Below are 13,979 nucleotides of genomic sequence, written 5' to 3' on the forward strand. Positions count from 1 at the left end.
GCTTTCACATGACTTCACATGGAAACACAGTGTTCCAGAAGGACTCTGAATCATTTTAGGGACGTGGTAGAGAAGAGAGCAGATGCTGTGTAAGTGAGTTCTCCACACATCTTTTTTTCCCACCTATTTGGTTTTAGAAAGGCAACTAAAACAGTACAAAGATCACTTCCCTGGGGGAATTTAAAAGTATGTTCTATATCCTATTAGGGTCTAGGTCCTCCTAGAGAAAGAACAATATGGCTAGAGATTAAAGTTGACTGTACTCTATTCTGTTTTTGGCTAGCACCCTTTCCCCATGTTTCTAACCGGCTCATTTCAGCCACCACATTTCTGTACCCCAGGATTTCCCCCTATAGAACTTGCTTCATTTACAGAATTAGAAGACTCACCAAAGAACTAGTCTTTTCCAGGATAGATAGTTCCAATCTCCAATATTCCACCCCAATTCCCTACAAGTACCTTATAATAACATGCATGGTACCACATGTGCCTATCACTCTACATGGAACTTTGCAGGGCATCCTAGGGTCATTTCATACGTAACTTCTGTCATTCAACTGGTTACAAAATCCCACTCATATACCTCTGCTTGATCTTTTCTACTTTTTTTTCTTTTTTTTTTTTTTTTTTACTTTCCATTGCTAAGGCCACTCTTCTTCTGCTTTAGGTATTTATCATCTCTCATCTGGACTTTGAAACGCCCTCTTAGCTTCTTACCTAGGATTGCTGCCCCCAATTTTAGCCTTATCTACTTCATCCTTCACATAACTTCCAGAATGATCTATCTGAAATGCAAAACATAGTACCTGTTAAAACCTTTAGCAGGTTTTCTGAATTTCAAGATTAGTATTCATTTCCTTAGCATATATATTCCAGAGTCATTTCTTTCTCTGCATGTGTGTCATTTTAAAGTAAACATATAAAACATGTATGAGTTTTTTTGATAAATCAAATAACTCAGAAGGTCATGTGAAGTACAGCAGGGATTTCTTCAGGTCAGGTCATACCCCTAATCCTAGTTTCACTTCCAAGAGACAACCACTCGTTTCTTACATATTCTTCCAGAAATGTTCAGTGCATATACAAATAAACATATATATGTATGTATGTATGTATGTATATAGACAGCTTTCTTTTTGCACAAGTGAGATCATTCAATAATACTGTCTTACACCTGGCTTTTAGTATTGTCTTATGTCTTGACAATCTGCCCTGTACCCTTAAGTTCTCATAAGAGTGAATTACCTGTGGTTCCTGGAACACTCCATGCTATTTTCAGGCACACTTGCCAATGCTTATGCCCTTCTTTTTGCTTGAAGTTTCTTCTTTTCATTTGTAGCCTATCCATGGTCCTAACTACTATTCCTCTTTAAGATTCATCTCAAGGATTAACCCTTCACACCATTCCTTAGAAACTACCCCTCCTGCTCCCGTAGAATCCCAGGCATACGTGTCTCAACCCAGCACCTAGCATATCATTTGAAAATAACTTTACGTGCACATTGTCTTGCATAGTGTAAAATATATGAAGATATGGAACATAGCTTAGTCATATTTCCATCCCTAGTGCCCATTTCAAAGCATGATCTTTTTTTAAAAAAAAAAAAAAGAATTGTTCTGTAAGTATGTGTTGAACCAAAACACCACCAAAACAAGATAACTATAAATACTTCCAAATCTTCCAAAGGGGAAAAAAATCTTCATTCCAGCAAATAGGATTTTTAATAATTTTTTAAGACTGTAAACTCTACAAGGACAGAGACTGATAGAGTAGTTGAATGAATGCTCTTGGAAAAAATGCCCTTTAATCTTAAATATACAATACAATGACAAGTTTTACTGGGATTGAAAGAGGGGGGAATACGTTAGGTACTTAATGGAGGAGTAGCAGAAAAACAATGAGGACTAATAAAGATTCTAAAATGGGGTAACTGGGCTCACAAAAAAAACCCCATGCGTCTTTCACTTTTGTGGCCAGCCTTTTCTCTAAGTTAAAACCGCTGATAGGAATTAATTGTAAACCCTTCTTAAACATTTCTGTTAAGTGCTGAGTAGTAGATTGTTATATGCCACAGACTATTTAACTTCCTTCAAGGATAGTCAGGGGATTTCACAAAATGTACAATCTGCTGCAAACAACTATTCTAAAATACAGAAACCCAATCCTGGTATTATAAAAAAAAAAAAATAGGATTCAGCCCTCTGAAAAAGTTCGTGGAAAAACTCTGTACTAACATTTAATCAACTATAAGCACATATCCATTTATCCTCCTATTATCCTCAAGTATGGTAATGTCATTTGAGTTATTAAAACTCAAGTCAGGGGATCCCTGGGTGGCGCAGCGGTTTGGCGCCTGCCTTTGGCCCAGGGCGCGATCCTGGAGACCCGGGATCGAATCCCACGTCAGGCTCCCGATGCATGGAGCCTGCTTCTCCCTCTGCCTGTGTCTCTGCCTCTCTCTCTCTCTCTCTCTCTGTATGACTCTCATAAATAAATAATAATAAAAAAAAAAAAAATTAAAAAAAAAAAAATAAATAAAACTCAAGTCAGTTGGGAACACTTACTACCATCATTTTTCTTTTGAAATGTTTTACCTTCCTTGATAATTTCAAGATTTCATTCAAGTGTGTTTTGAGGGTGCTATCAAGACTTTGGGGCCTGCCAAAACAAAAAGCATCAGACACTTACAGAATTGATACCAAGTAATGTCCAGCTAAGATGAACATCTTAGCTTTATTTTTTTTAATATTTGATTTGTTTATTTGAGAGAGAGAGAGAGAGAGAGAGAGAGAGCACAAGTAGAGGAGAAAGAAGAGCAGGGTCTCTAACAAGCAGGGAGACTGTTGAGGGGCTCCATCCTAGAACCCTGTGATCATGACCTGAACAGAAGATAGGTGGTTAACCAGCTGAGCTACCCAGATGCCCCAACAACGGTGCTCCCAGACCACCTGACGGAAAGATTTTAAATGGTTTGGGCAAATCCTTTGAGATACCCAGATCCTGGAAAGTAATGATTTCCTACTGCTTTACATTAAGTGTTGAAAAATTTATCAGTTTGGCAGCAGTGGAGAAATGTTGCCAGTTTGCATACAGTGGACAGAACAGGAAGAAATGTCTCTGATTTGGTATTGGCTCCAACATTCAACGCAGCATAAATGAGGGATGAGTCAAGTCTCATTTTGAAGACCATTGGTCCAACGTATCCTATTGTTGTCTTTGGGAATGTGTTTAGAAAAAAATGGGTAATAATATCATGACCAATTAAAATGGTGATTCAAGAGGCTCGGGATCACACACAGTTATTGCTGCATTGTTCCCCGGAGACCACCATGATTAGCGTTCAGTAGGAACTCAACAAACGCTTGTTGACTGATGTATCTAACAGAAGAATAAAGTAGCACGAGATGGACACTAACAGGAGAATAAGACGGAGTAGGAGAATTTTGATTTTGGCAGAGTCCAAAATCTTTAAAAATCTGCGTTTATATCATAGAATATTTGAACTGAAAAGAGGTTTATAGCAATAGTGTCATTTACCTTCATTTCATAGAGGAGAAACCTGATGCCCAGAGAAGCCAAATGACTCACTCAAGGTCCTGAACCTGAGTGAGTACTGGGAATATTTTTCTTTTCTTTTTTTTTTTTTTCTTTTTTTTCTTTTCTTTCTTTCTTTCTTCCTTTCTTTCTTTCTTTTTTTTTTTTTTTTCTTGTCTGGCAGATAGGAGCCATACCCAGAGTCAGGTTGGCCTGGTTTCAAATTCCAGCTATATCACTACAACCTCTAACTTCTGAGCCTATTATTTATCTAACCTAAATTTCTCCATCTATAATGCAGGGTAATAATCTGATATCTTTAAATCAAGGATTATATGAGCTAGTAGTAGAAAGCATCCGATAAACATACCTCATACATTAGGATGTGTTCAATAAATGTTACTATTTATTTTCATTGCATTACACACTTTCATACCCAGTCTGGCCCTGTAATCCCAAGAACACAGGCTTTCAAATGAGAACTCAAATTTTTAAAAATCCAGATAGGCTGGCTTTGATGTGACTTAGGGTACAAAAAGATCTTTCTGTTATCTCCAAACAGAATGGCAAAGGGGAAGTTTTCCTTTCCTGACCTCTCAAGATGGTATAATATTGTAACCCAGCACCTAACAGTGAAGCCTTGTGGATTACTCAGACAAAAGAAAAATGTATTTATATCTTTACTTAACTGTCGATATCTGTTCCTGCCTTTAAATGATACTGACCTATTTGCTCTATTTGCAAAGGAATTTTATTATAACCTCACAGAAATTCCTGACATCAACAAGAGTACGTTTAAGCTATTTTACAAAGCTACTGCAAGCTCCTCCGTGGGGGGAAAACAGTTTGCAATGTTCTCTATTCTGAAAAAGAAAAGTCATTGGTGTTCTGTAAAGCAGCAGGACAGTATTGTCAGAGTTACTGTGGCTGGAAATATTTTCATAGCCATCGTTTAAGGTTGGCTGACTCATAAGTATTGACACAGTTAGGAGGACTGCTTATTAGTCAAGTCAAGCCCCATCATCGAGGCTCTCGCCTTTGTCCTGTTGCTTATCACCACTTACTCAACTAATGTTCCCTTTCGAGCATAGCTACCTGTTCATCTAGAAATTAACTTAAAACTTAATTTGGAACCTTGAAATAATAACATTCCTAGAGAAATTGAGAAAAAAAAAGTTCATTTCTTAATAATGCAAGATCTTAGAATAATGTATTACAACATTATTGTAATGTTATGTAATGTATTGTAATGTATTACAACTTGCAGCTCAGAGTGCCATTACCGGCAGTTGGCATCATGGCTCAGGAGATGCAGAAAGTCGACCCCACCCCAGACCTCTGATTCAGAATTTGCATTTTAACATTTTAAGATCTCACAGCGATTCAAGGACACATTACAGACTGAGAAACACTGACTTAAAAGAAATGGGCAGGGGGGATTCTGAAAGTGGTTACTGGTTTATGTCACCAAAATCAAGTAATGAGACATAACTACAGTATGTACCACAATCCACTGGAATCAAATATTAAAATAACAACGGCAACAACAGTGGAATGTAACAACCGTGGAATGTAACAACAGCGGATATTCAGTAAATTATATTTGTTTTTCTTTTAGGTATTATTTACATGACTGGCTCATTTTAGGCCTTTTGTGGGCTTTTTTTTTTTTCTTTTTTGACTCTTTTCATTGTTAATTGCAATGCCTAGAAGAGCATTCACTAGTGTATCCACCCACGCAAGAAGGAAGAAAAGAAACAATGAATGCATAGTAATTATCTATTACTGGGAGTGGCTACTTGGATTAGGACTCAATGGATGTAGGTAGAGTCTTCTGGGAGTGACTTTAGATCACGGACAGAATTTTCCTACTTGATCATCGGAAGCCACCTCCTCAATAGGAAAGAAGAGCTGGTTATTGGAATCTGAAATGCAAGAATTCAACCACTTAAAAAAAAAAAAAAGAATTCAACCACTTGTTTGCAGATTAACAGCACGTGTCCCCAATCTTCTGCCCAAAGACCTGCTTACTACTGTTTGTGTTTTATGCGGCTTATATTAACAGATGTTAGTGGTTACTTTAAGGTAATTAATGGGGGCTATTGTCTTCTTTTTGCCCCAGCTGCCTTCTGTTCAGATGGCTTGGCAGGAACTAAGGGAAGGTTCGAAAGGTTTAATATAACAATGGAAATCACTTTAGTTTTTTTTAAAGATAATTTTTCAGAAAATGACAGTATATAATCACTATCACCTGCATAGTATATCGAATGGTGCCTGTGGAAAAATCTTTCCTAATTTAATCAATAATATTAATTCCTGAAAAGACAAGTTGTACTCCTAAGTATAGTTTTTTTTTTCTCCATTAGAATTCTTCCTCAGAGGTATATTGTTCAGAATTCATTGCTCAGAACCAGCAATTCTTGGTTGTATAGGCTCTTGACTGTAAAAGCTCTCCTTTATTTTCTTAATTTGGGGAAAACATTCCATATCCTGAAGATCATGAATCAGAAAATACTCGATGTTATGTCAGTCCTTAAAAGAGATAATGCTATAAAGCAATATGGAATTATATTTAGGGTAGCATAAGAAAAGAACAGAAGTCAACAGAGCCTATTTCTCAAACCCATTAATATAATGCGCAATTATCATGTCATTTTCCCAGTTGTGGAATGGGTGGGTAATAATGGTAATGAAGGGAAATATAAAAATGAGCAGTGTTTTAGTAATGGATTTTAGTCTGAATTCGCTGTATAACTATTTTTTTTATTATAGTCTTTGTCCATTCTTATTTTGTCAATTTTGGTAAAAATTTCCTTTAAATAACCTCAAAATTTACTACCTAATCAGCGTACTGAAACATGCTTAATATAAAAATCAGTGAGTCTTATTTGCCATTGACATTTCAGCCCTACTTACATTATCTAAAATTCAAAGCATATTGTAGACAATGCTCTTAACCAAGGCCAACGATTGAGGTTGTGTTGATAGCCCTAGATCTTGAAATCCCTCTTCTTTTTTTTTTTTTCCAACTTTCTTGGACTTATTTCCCTTCTGTTTAGCTCAATGCTTTGTCACAGATGAGAACAATAAAGTAGACCTTGAATCTCATTGGTAATACCATGGAACAATAAGTAAATCAGTGTTTATTATTTTTCACTGTTTAACAGTGGTTTCTTTTCCCCATCATCCTAACACCACTATGGAAAGATTTTTGGTATCTTAGTACAATATAGTTTTCAAAGGATTATCTGTTGGGAGAATATTTAAAAGTCAAGTACATATACACATGGTGCAGTAAGTAAATAGGCTGTATTATTCCATCATTAGGAGCTCTTTCCAGTGGTACTGCAATTAAATTCAATCCTTTTTGTCTGGGCTATGTATGAATTCCGTTGAACAACTGGCTATACAGAGCTTTTTTGTTGTGGTGGTGGTTATTTTGGTTAATAGCAACTTCCCTATTCAATTCAGTTTCTTTTTGTAACTCAGAAGTTGTTTGCAAATATGGTCAACAGAATTATACATTTTTTAAAATTCTGAAAAGCATCCTACCCTAAATAGAAAATGGACCACTAACAAAGGCACTGTTTGCCTTTTGAGCTGTCTGAATCTTCTCCCATTTTATAAATTATCTATGTGGGTACTTATAAGGTGCCAAAATAAATGACTGAAAAGGAAAACATTATCATCATTTATCTACATGATACAAACTACTTTTTAATTTATTATCTAATTTATCCAGTTACACTAGCGTGGAGTAGGTACGATTTGTATATGTGCGCAGGTTATTACATTCCCCAGTATTTGTAAATCATGTGTTTCAGGTTGGTTTGTGGTAGTGAGATGTACATGAACAGAATATTATAAATAAGCCAGCCTGTTAAAAATCTTTCTCGAGTCAGAAAACATTCACTGTGCATTCATTTTTAAAAATCATTTTTTCTTTTCCCAATACAACCATCAGGGGCATCATTTTAAATAAACTGTTTAAAGCAGGGAAAGCTACAACTATAAAATATAGAAATTTAAAGCCTTTTTCTTCTACTCCTATTCAATAGATTACATACTTACTTTTTTCCCTGACATCACCTAAAAAAAAATTCTTAAACCTTATTATGTTAAAATATAACGGCACAGTAGTAATAAAATGAAATGGCAATTCAGTACCCTTTACAGCTATAGAGTGACAAAATCCCAGAGGGTTTTTAGTCTTTAGATTATTCAGGCCGTCTAAACCTCTGCTGCCACAGTTTTTGGGTTTTTTGTCTTTTTTTTTTTTTTCCACAAATGGAATAAAAATGGCATTTCGCTCCTGTAGATCTAGCTGTTCCCTGGGTGGTTGGTTCTAGAAAAGCAACAGGCTTTTCCCCCTGCCTTACCAGAAGCAACAGTTAGAAACTCTAACAACTAGACAACTGCTACCCCACAGTGGTTGGAAACAGCCAATATTGAAGATGACAGCTATGATTTCAATCTACTGTGCAACAGCTTCAGAAAGGGAGAAGGAAAGGGGAAATAGAAAGAATGTCAACCTTCTGAAAGGACTGCCCTACGTCCCTACCTCCCCCTCCCCGAACCCCCCCAGCCCCGCCCTTTTCATCACCAGGCTTCCCCCCCCCCCCCCCCCCCCCGCAGGCTTAGGTTTCAGGCTTAAAGCAAAGCAATAACTCGACCCCTTTCTTTTTCTTTCTTTCTTTCTTTCTTTCTTTATTTATTTATTTATTTATTTATTTTTTTGCTCGACCCCTTTCTTTTTTCTTTCTTCCTTTTTGTTTTGCTCAATTTCTTTCTTTCTTTCTTTCTTTCTTTCTTTCTCTCTTCTTTCTTTCTTTCTTATTTTTTGTTCGACCCCTTTCTTTTGCTCGACCCCTTTCTCTTTTTTCTTTCTTTCTTTCTTTTCTTTCTTTCTTTTTTATTTTTTTGCTCGACCCCTTTCTTTTTTCTTTCTTTTTTTTTTTTTTGCTCAACCCCTTTCTTTCTTTCTTTTTTTTCTTTCTTTTCTTTTTTTTTGCTCGACCCCTTTCCGTTGCAACTTCAGCTTGCAGGAGGTGCCGGCCTCCCCAGGTCCCCAATGCCCGCAGGGGCCGCCGCGTGGCTCAGCCTGTTGCTCGCGCCAGCAGGTGCGCGGGAGCCCGGAGCCCAGGAGGGGCCCCCGCGGCGCCGGGGCGCGGGGGCGCGGGGAGGCGGGGTCGGGGGGCGGCGACCCAGGGCGCGGGGCCCCGGTGCAGGCCGCGCGGCCGCCGGCAGGTGGAGCCGTGGGCGCCCCCAGCCCCGCCGCGACCCCGCGGAGAAGGCGCCCAGACTCCGCCCCTCGGGTCCCCGGGCGGCGCCGGGCACGCTCCCGCGGGGGCGCTGCGGGGACCTGGCTGCGCGCCGAGGGCCGGGAGCAGGGGCCCCGGGGCGGGGGGGGGTGACCCCGGCGAGACGCGGAGGGCGCGGGGCCCCGCCCCTCCCCCTCTGCGCCAGCCCGGCCGCGGGCCCGTCGGGAGGCCACTCACCATGTTCACTTCGGAGACCATGTCTATGCTGGCGACATCGATCCGCATGCCCACGTCCACAGGGGGCCCTGCGGGGAGGTGGGACACGTTGGGGGACATCGGGAGGGCGGGGGCTTCCCTGCGCTAACCGCCTTTGGGGCGGGCGCCCCGCACCCCGCTCCCCCTCGCAGGGGGCGGCCTGGGAACGCAGGTGCGGGCCCACGCGCGATGCAGTGACTCTGCAGAGGGGGTCGGGCGGGGCAGGCCGGCGCGGCCCGGGGCTCCCTCCGCCTGCCCCCGGGGGTCCGGGGCGCGCGTGTGCACGCGTGTGCACGCGTGTGCACGCGTGTGCACGTGTGCCCGGGGCGCAGCGCGGAGAGCACACTTGCGGAGATGACATGCTTTTTTTTTTTTTTTTTTTTTTTGACATTTATCTTTGACAGGGAAGGAGACCTAGATCCGTACGGGTTACAGGTTGAATAAAAGCTGAAGCGTTACCTCCGAAGTCCGGCCGCAGGCGGATGTCGTATCCCTTGAGCAGTCTGTCCACCGTCTCTTTCACGTAGGACATGTTGCTGGGCTCGTTGGCGCTGAAGGGGGAAGCGGGGACCGTGTTGAGCACGAGCGCTAAGTGCGAGCACGGAGATGGAGACGGGCACCCTGACCCCACAGCCCCGCTCCATGATCCAGCAGGCATGCAAGCAGGGACACACGGGGGGGGGGGGGGGGGGGGGACGTTCAACAACAGCAGCTCACCTGTGTGCACAACAGACCATGGCAATCATCACAGGGAAAGAGAGGAGCCCCAGACTCTCTCGGCTGTGTGCTGTCCACATTACTAACTCGGATCCAAGAATGGTCTTTTCTGCGAAGATTCAAGCAATGCAACTTAGTCCGCGGCAGGGCAGTAATCCCCGAATGGACCTGCGCATGCGCACGCGGGCTCACTACCAAAAAAGACACCTTGCGCCTTGCAAACAGTATTCCTAGTGGAACAGGCAACAGATTTCAATCCCTTTAAAGTTCCTGTTGGTGGTGTTCCACGTCCTCCGAGTGGTCGGGGATCGCCTGTTCCCTCCCTGCTGCGGATCCTGGACGCATTTGCCTGCTGAGGTGTCTTTGAGCATTAGAGGTTGCTGCTAGGTCCCTTGCCTTTCTGTCCTCAACCTGGTTTGTTGTTGCTGCTGCTGTTGTTGTTGTTGTTGTGCTTTCTTGCAACTCAGCTCCCGGGGATCTGGCTGGGGCTGCCTGGGATTGGGGCAGTCACTGGTGCTCCTAGAACTGAGAGTCTGGGGGCAGGGGTGGCTCTCGGGTCTCCAGGGGGTGCAGGGGGTGGGGGAGCGAGTGGAGAGTGAGAGCCAGGGAAGACGGGAGGGGGCAGGGGGAACTCAGCACGAATTTGAGGACTTGGAGAACCAGATCCCCTTAGGAAGCATCCTGGAGCACCTGCCTCAGTGTAGCCCTTCTCCGTGGGAGGGGGAGGAGGAGAGGAGGGCCAACTTTTTCACTTGCTCCCCCACTTTTCTTCCCTCCCCCTCTCTTGTCTCTCCAGGCACGAGATTTAAGGGAAGCAAGCGATGAGGCAGCAGCTCTGGGCAGGCAACCCTTTTTCTAGTGCCATCTGCCGCAAGTCCCACTTTTTTTCCCCCTAGGTTTTGGTAAGGAAAACCTCTTTCTTAAAACTGAGGGTGTGTTGGCTGGCATCAGTAGCCCAGCACAGAACCCTCAAACCCCCCAGAGGGTCTAAGCGCTGCTCGCATGTAGATTGGGGTCCTGAAGGAGCAAGGGGTGTTGGCATTATATTAAATTCAGTCAATGCAATTCAGTAAATGTCACGGAGCACATGTTAGGCGGGAGGCCCTGGGCTAGGAGTTTGTTCATTTGTTTAATGGTATATATTAAATATTTACTATGTTCTTGACATTCTGGAACTCAGAGACGACTTAGAGAGGGTTCCCGACCTAGAGAAATTCACAGGATCCCCGTGAGGAAGATGGACACAAATGTAAGGAAATCCAGCAGGTCTCTAGGTAGTTTGTTTAGTGACAGGAGGCTTGTTAATACTACAGAGAGTGGTAGATAATGGTGTCCAGACAAGGAGAAAGCTTTTTGTCAGAGCCGGGAGGGAGAGGTATTCCAGAAGGAGGGAACAGCCTGTGCCAAGTCTTGGAGACTTGAAAGGCTGTGGTCTATCTACTTGGCTAGCTGACCCCAGAAATAACTGATTGGAAAATAAAAGGAGAGAGGTAGGGGATGGTGGTCATGAGGGGGCAAAGAGAAGCCGAGGCCAGACCATAAGGGAAGTTACATCCTTTATTATGCCAATTTAGGCTTCTAGAAATCACTGAAAGTTTTAGGTAGGGATAGTCAGGGTCAGATGTCAGTTTTAGATACAATGCTCTGGTAAAATAATCATGATCAGAATAATTAGAATTTATCACTTGCTGACTCCTTGCTGGTTATCGTGCGCGTTATATGGATGACCTTATTTAAGCCTTCATAATAATCCAAATGTGGTAGATATTATTATTATTCTCATTTTGTAGATAATGAGACTGAGAACAGATCAGGGTGATACAACTAGTTCAACATCAAACAGTTAATAAGTCGTGGAATGAGCATTCCAACCCAGAATCCATGGACCTGACTACTGTCTACTATGAAGGATGGACCCCAAGAGGAGAAACCAGAGACAGAGAAAACAATGAGTAGGGAGAAAGGTTATTACAGTGCCCCAGGCAAAAGGAGCTAAAGTCAGATGGTGTTTAGCGTGGAGCCGAGGTGATAGACTAATGCAAGTTTTCAGACGTATAATGGAGACATCAAAAAGCCAGAAAGGTCATCACATGAAGACTTTGGAAAGTCAATCAGAAGGATTGTACAAACATTTACACGTGTAGATCTTGACATTCTACATATATTCACTTTATTTTCTCCATTTGAGCCTCATACCAGCCTTAAACACTGAGGCCATTTCTTCTGGGGACAATGATAACTCTTAATCAGGTTCCTTAATTTTCTGGAAAGGGTGTCAGGTCTACCTCTTTGTAATTCATATGGATCTGCTTTCAACGAGAAAAAGAAAAGGTTTATTTAAGCCTCACATCGTCACTGAAGCATAGATCCTCTCTATATGGCACAACTCCACAAACGCTTCATTGTAGAAAACAAAACTTGTGGAGGTTTACTTCCCTTGTTTGTTCATTCGTTTATTGCTCAAATATTTATTAAACATTTAGTAAGCGACTGACGCTATGCTAAAACCCAGCGACCGAACCATAAAAAAAGATAGCACATGGAGTCCCTTTCCACAAATTTGAGGCTGCAAATGGTAGCCTTTGCCAATCAAATTGAATTCATAAAAGAATTATTTGATTAGGTGTTTACTCTTTGTTCAACTTCTATAGCTTTTATTGGGATGTATGTTTTCCAATTGGTCATAAACCCCCCAAATTCTTTTTGAATAACAACTGGGATTGTATTTATTAATTCCTATGAAAGAGTTAAGATTTTATTCTAGAATTAAGGAAAACTATGAATGATTTCGTGTACTTGAATCCCAATGTTTAGTATGCTGCGATTGGATCGGTTTCACTGACTTTGGCTTTTAAATTATGCCTCCGTTTGTATGGAATAACACTATAAGTCATTAGATATTTATAATGTCATCTAATACTGGGTGCTATTGAGGATGACATGCACTAAGTCACTCAGTCTCTTATGTATGAGGACCTGTGGGAGAAAATTTTTCCTAGACCCTAGTTGGAATCCTCAAATTCATTAATTTCCTCATTTGTTTTGGCCACTGGGAATCTCAGAGTTATAGGTACAGTTCAGCTTTAATCATTATGTAAGGTCTTAATGACCTGCATTTTGTTATGTTACATTTCTCCCTTATGCCCTCGAATCCTAAATTTAATTTTCCTTTGTCACACTTTCCTAACTTAAAAACAGATATGTTGCACTGAATATATATAGTGTATAAGCTGTCTTGAATAATTTTTGCAACTATTTGGGAAAAAATTCAAAATAATAAAAAGCAATAGGTAAATAATTGAAACATGCTAAAAATCATCAAACCTGGACACGCTCTGGGGACTTTTCTTTTTATGGCTTAAAACATCAACAGTTAATTCCTTTGTGAAGTTGCTTATTTCTTTTTCAAAGTAACTCTCTTAATTAAGATCTTCCCCCTTCAAGACTCAACTCAATTTCCTTTTTTTTTTTTTATTAAAGCTGCCCCTGAAAGCTATTGTATACTTGATCATCCCTACTCTTATTATCATCTACTGATAACTTCTAAGAGGATTCTAACATTTATCATCCATTTAGCAAATTTAACTGTGAACCTGTGGATGGATTAGTATGAAGTATTTACCAAAAAGGAAAAATTTCCTACAAGTGAATACGAGAGAAGGAAATGGGACAAAGAGAAACTCCAAATGAGGAACTGCAGATTAAAACAATGATATACTATTTCAAGCCTATTAGATATGCAGAATCTAAGAATGCCAAATATTGGTTAGGAACTCCGATATACTTTTAGTAGGCATACAAATTGATCTGAATACTATGGAAAGCAATTTGGGCATATCTGGTAAAGTTGAAGATGCCTATGCCCTTTGGCCCAGAATTTCCACCACTAGGAATATATCTCACACGGTCTAAGAATGTTCATTGCAGTGTTGCTTTTAATGGTGTAAAACTGACAACAACCTAAATGCTTAATCTACTGGGAATAAATAAATACTGACATAGTTACACAATAGAATCCAACAGTAAAAATATATAAATATCTACATGCTTTACATAGATAGATCACAATATAAAATATTAAGCAAAAAGAAAATACAAAGAGCTAGGTGCATGCAAAAAAATGAAATAAAAACAAACAAACAAACAAACCAAAGAGCTAGGTGCAGAATTATACAAGTGTGATACCATTAAGTGAAGTTAATAACATTTAA

The 13,979-nt window shown here is 40.9% G+C and overlaps 1 protein-coding gene across 1 annotated transcript in view; it reads right to left on the minus strand.

Moving 5' to 3' along the window:
* GABRB1 (gamma-aminobutyric acid type A receptor subunit beta1) overlaps positions 1-10,470 on the minus strand; it is a 360,466-nt gene extending 349,996 nt beyond the window's left edge. Inside the window, exons 1-3 of the mRNA XM_072749077.1 lie at positions 9,769-10,470; positions 9,511-9,602; positions 9,034-9,101 (exon numbers count right to left, since the gene is read on the minus strand). Of these exons, the coding sequence (XP_072605178.1) occupies positions 9,034-9,101; positions 9,511-9,602; positions 9,769-9,848 (240 nt within the window). The 5' untranslated portion in view covers positions 9,849-10,470. The remainder of the gene's footprint in view (positions 1-9,033; positions 9,102-9,510; positions 9,603-9,768) is intronic.
* Between the last annotated feature and the right edge of the window lie 3,509 nt (positions 10,471-13,979).

The sequence above is a fragment of the Vulpes vulpes genome, chromosome 2, assembly GCF_048418805.1.
Source record: "Vulpes vulpes isolate BD-2025 chromosome 2, VulVul3, whole genome shotgun sequence".
NCBI lineage: Eukaryota > Metazoa > Chordata > Mammalia > Carnivora > Canidae > Vulpes > Vulpes vulpes.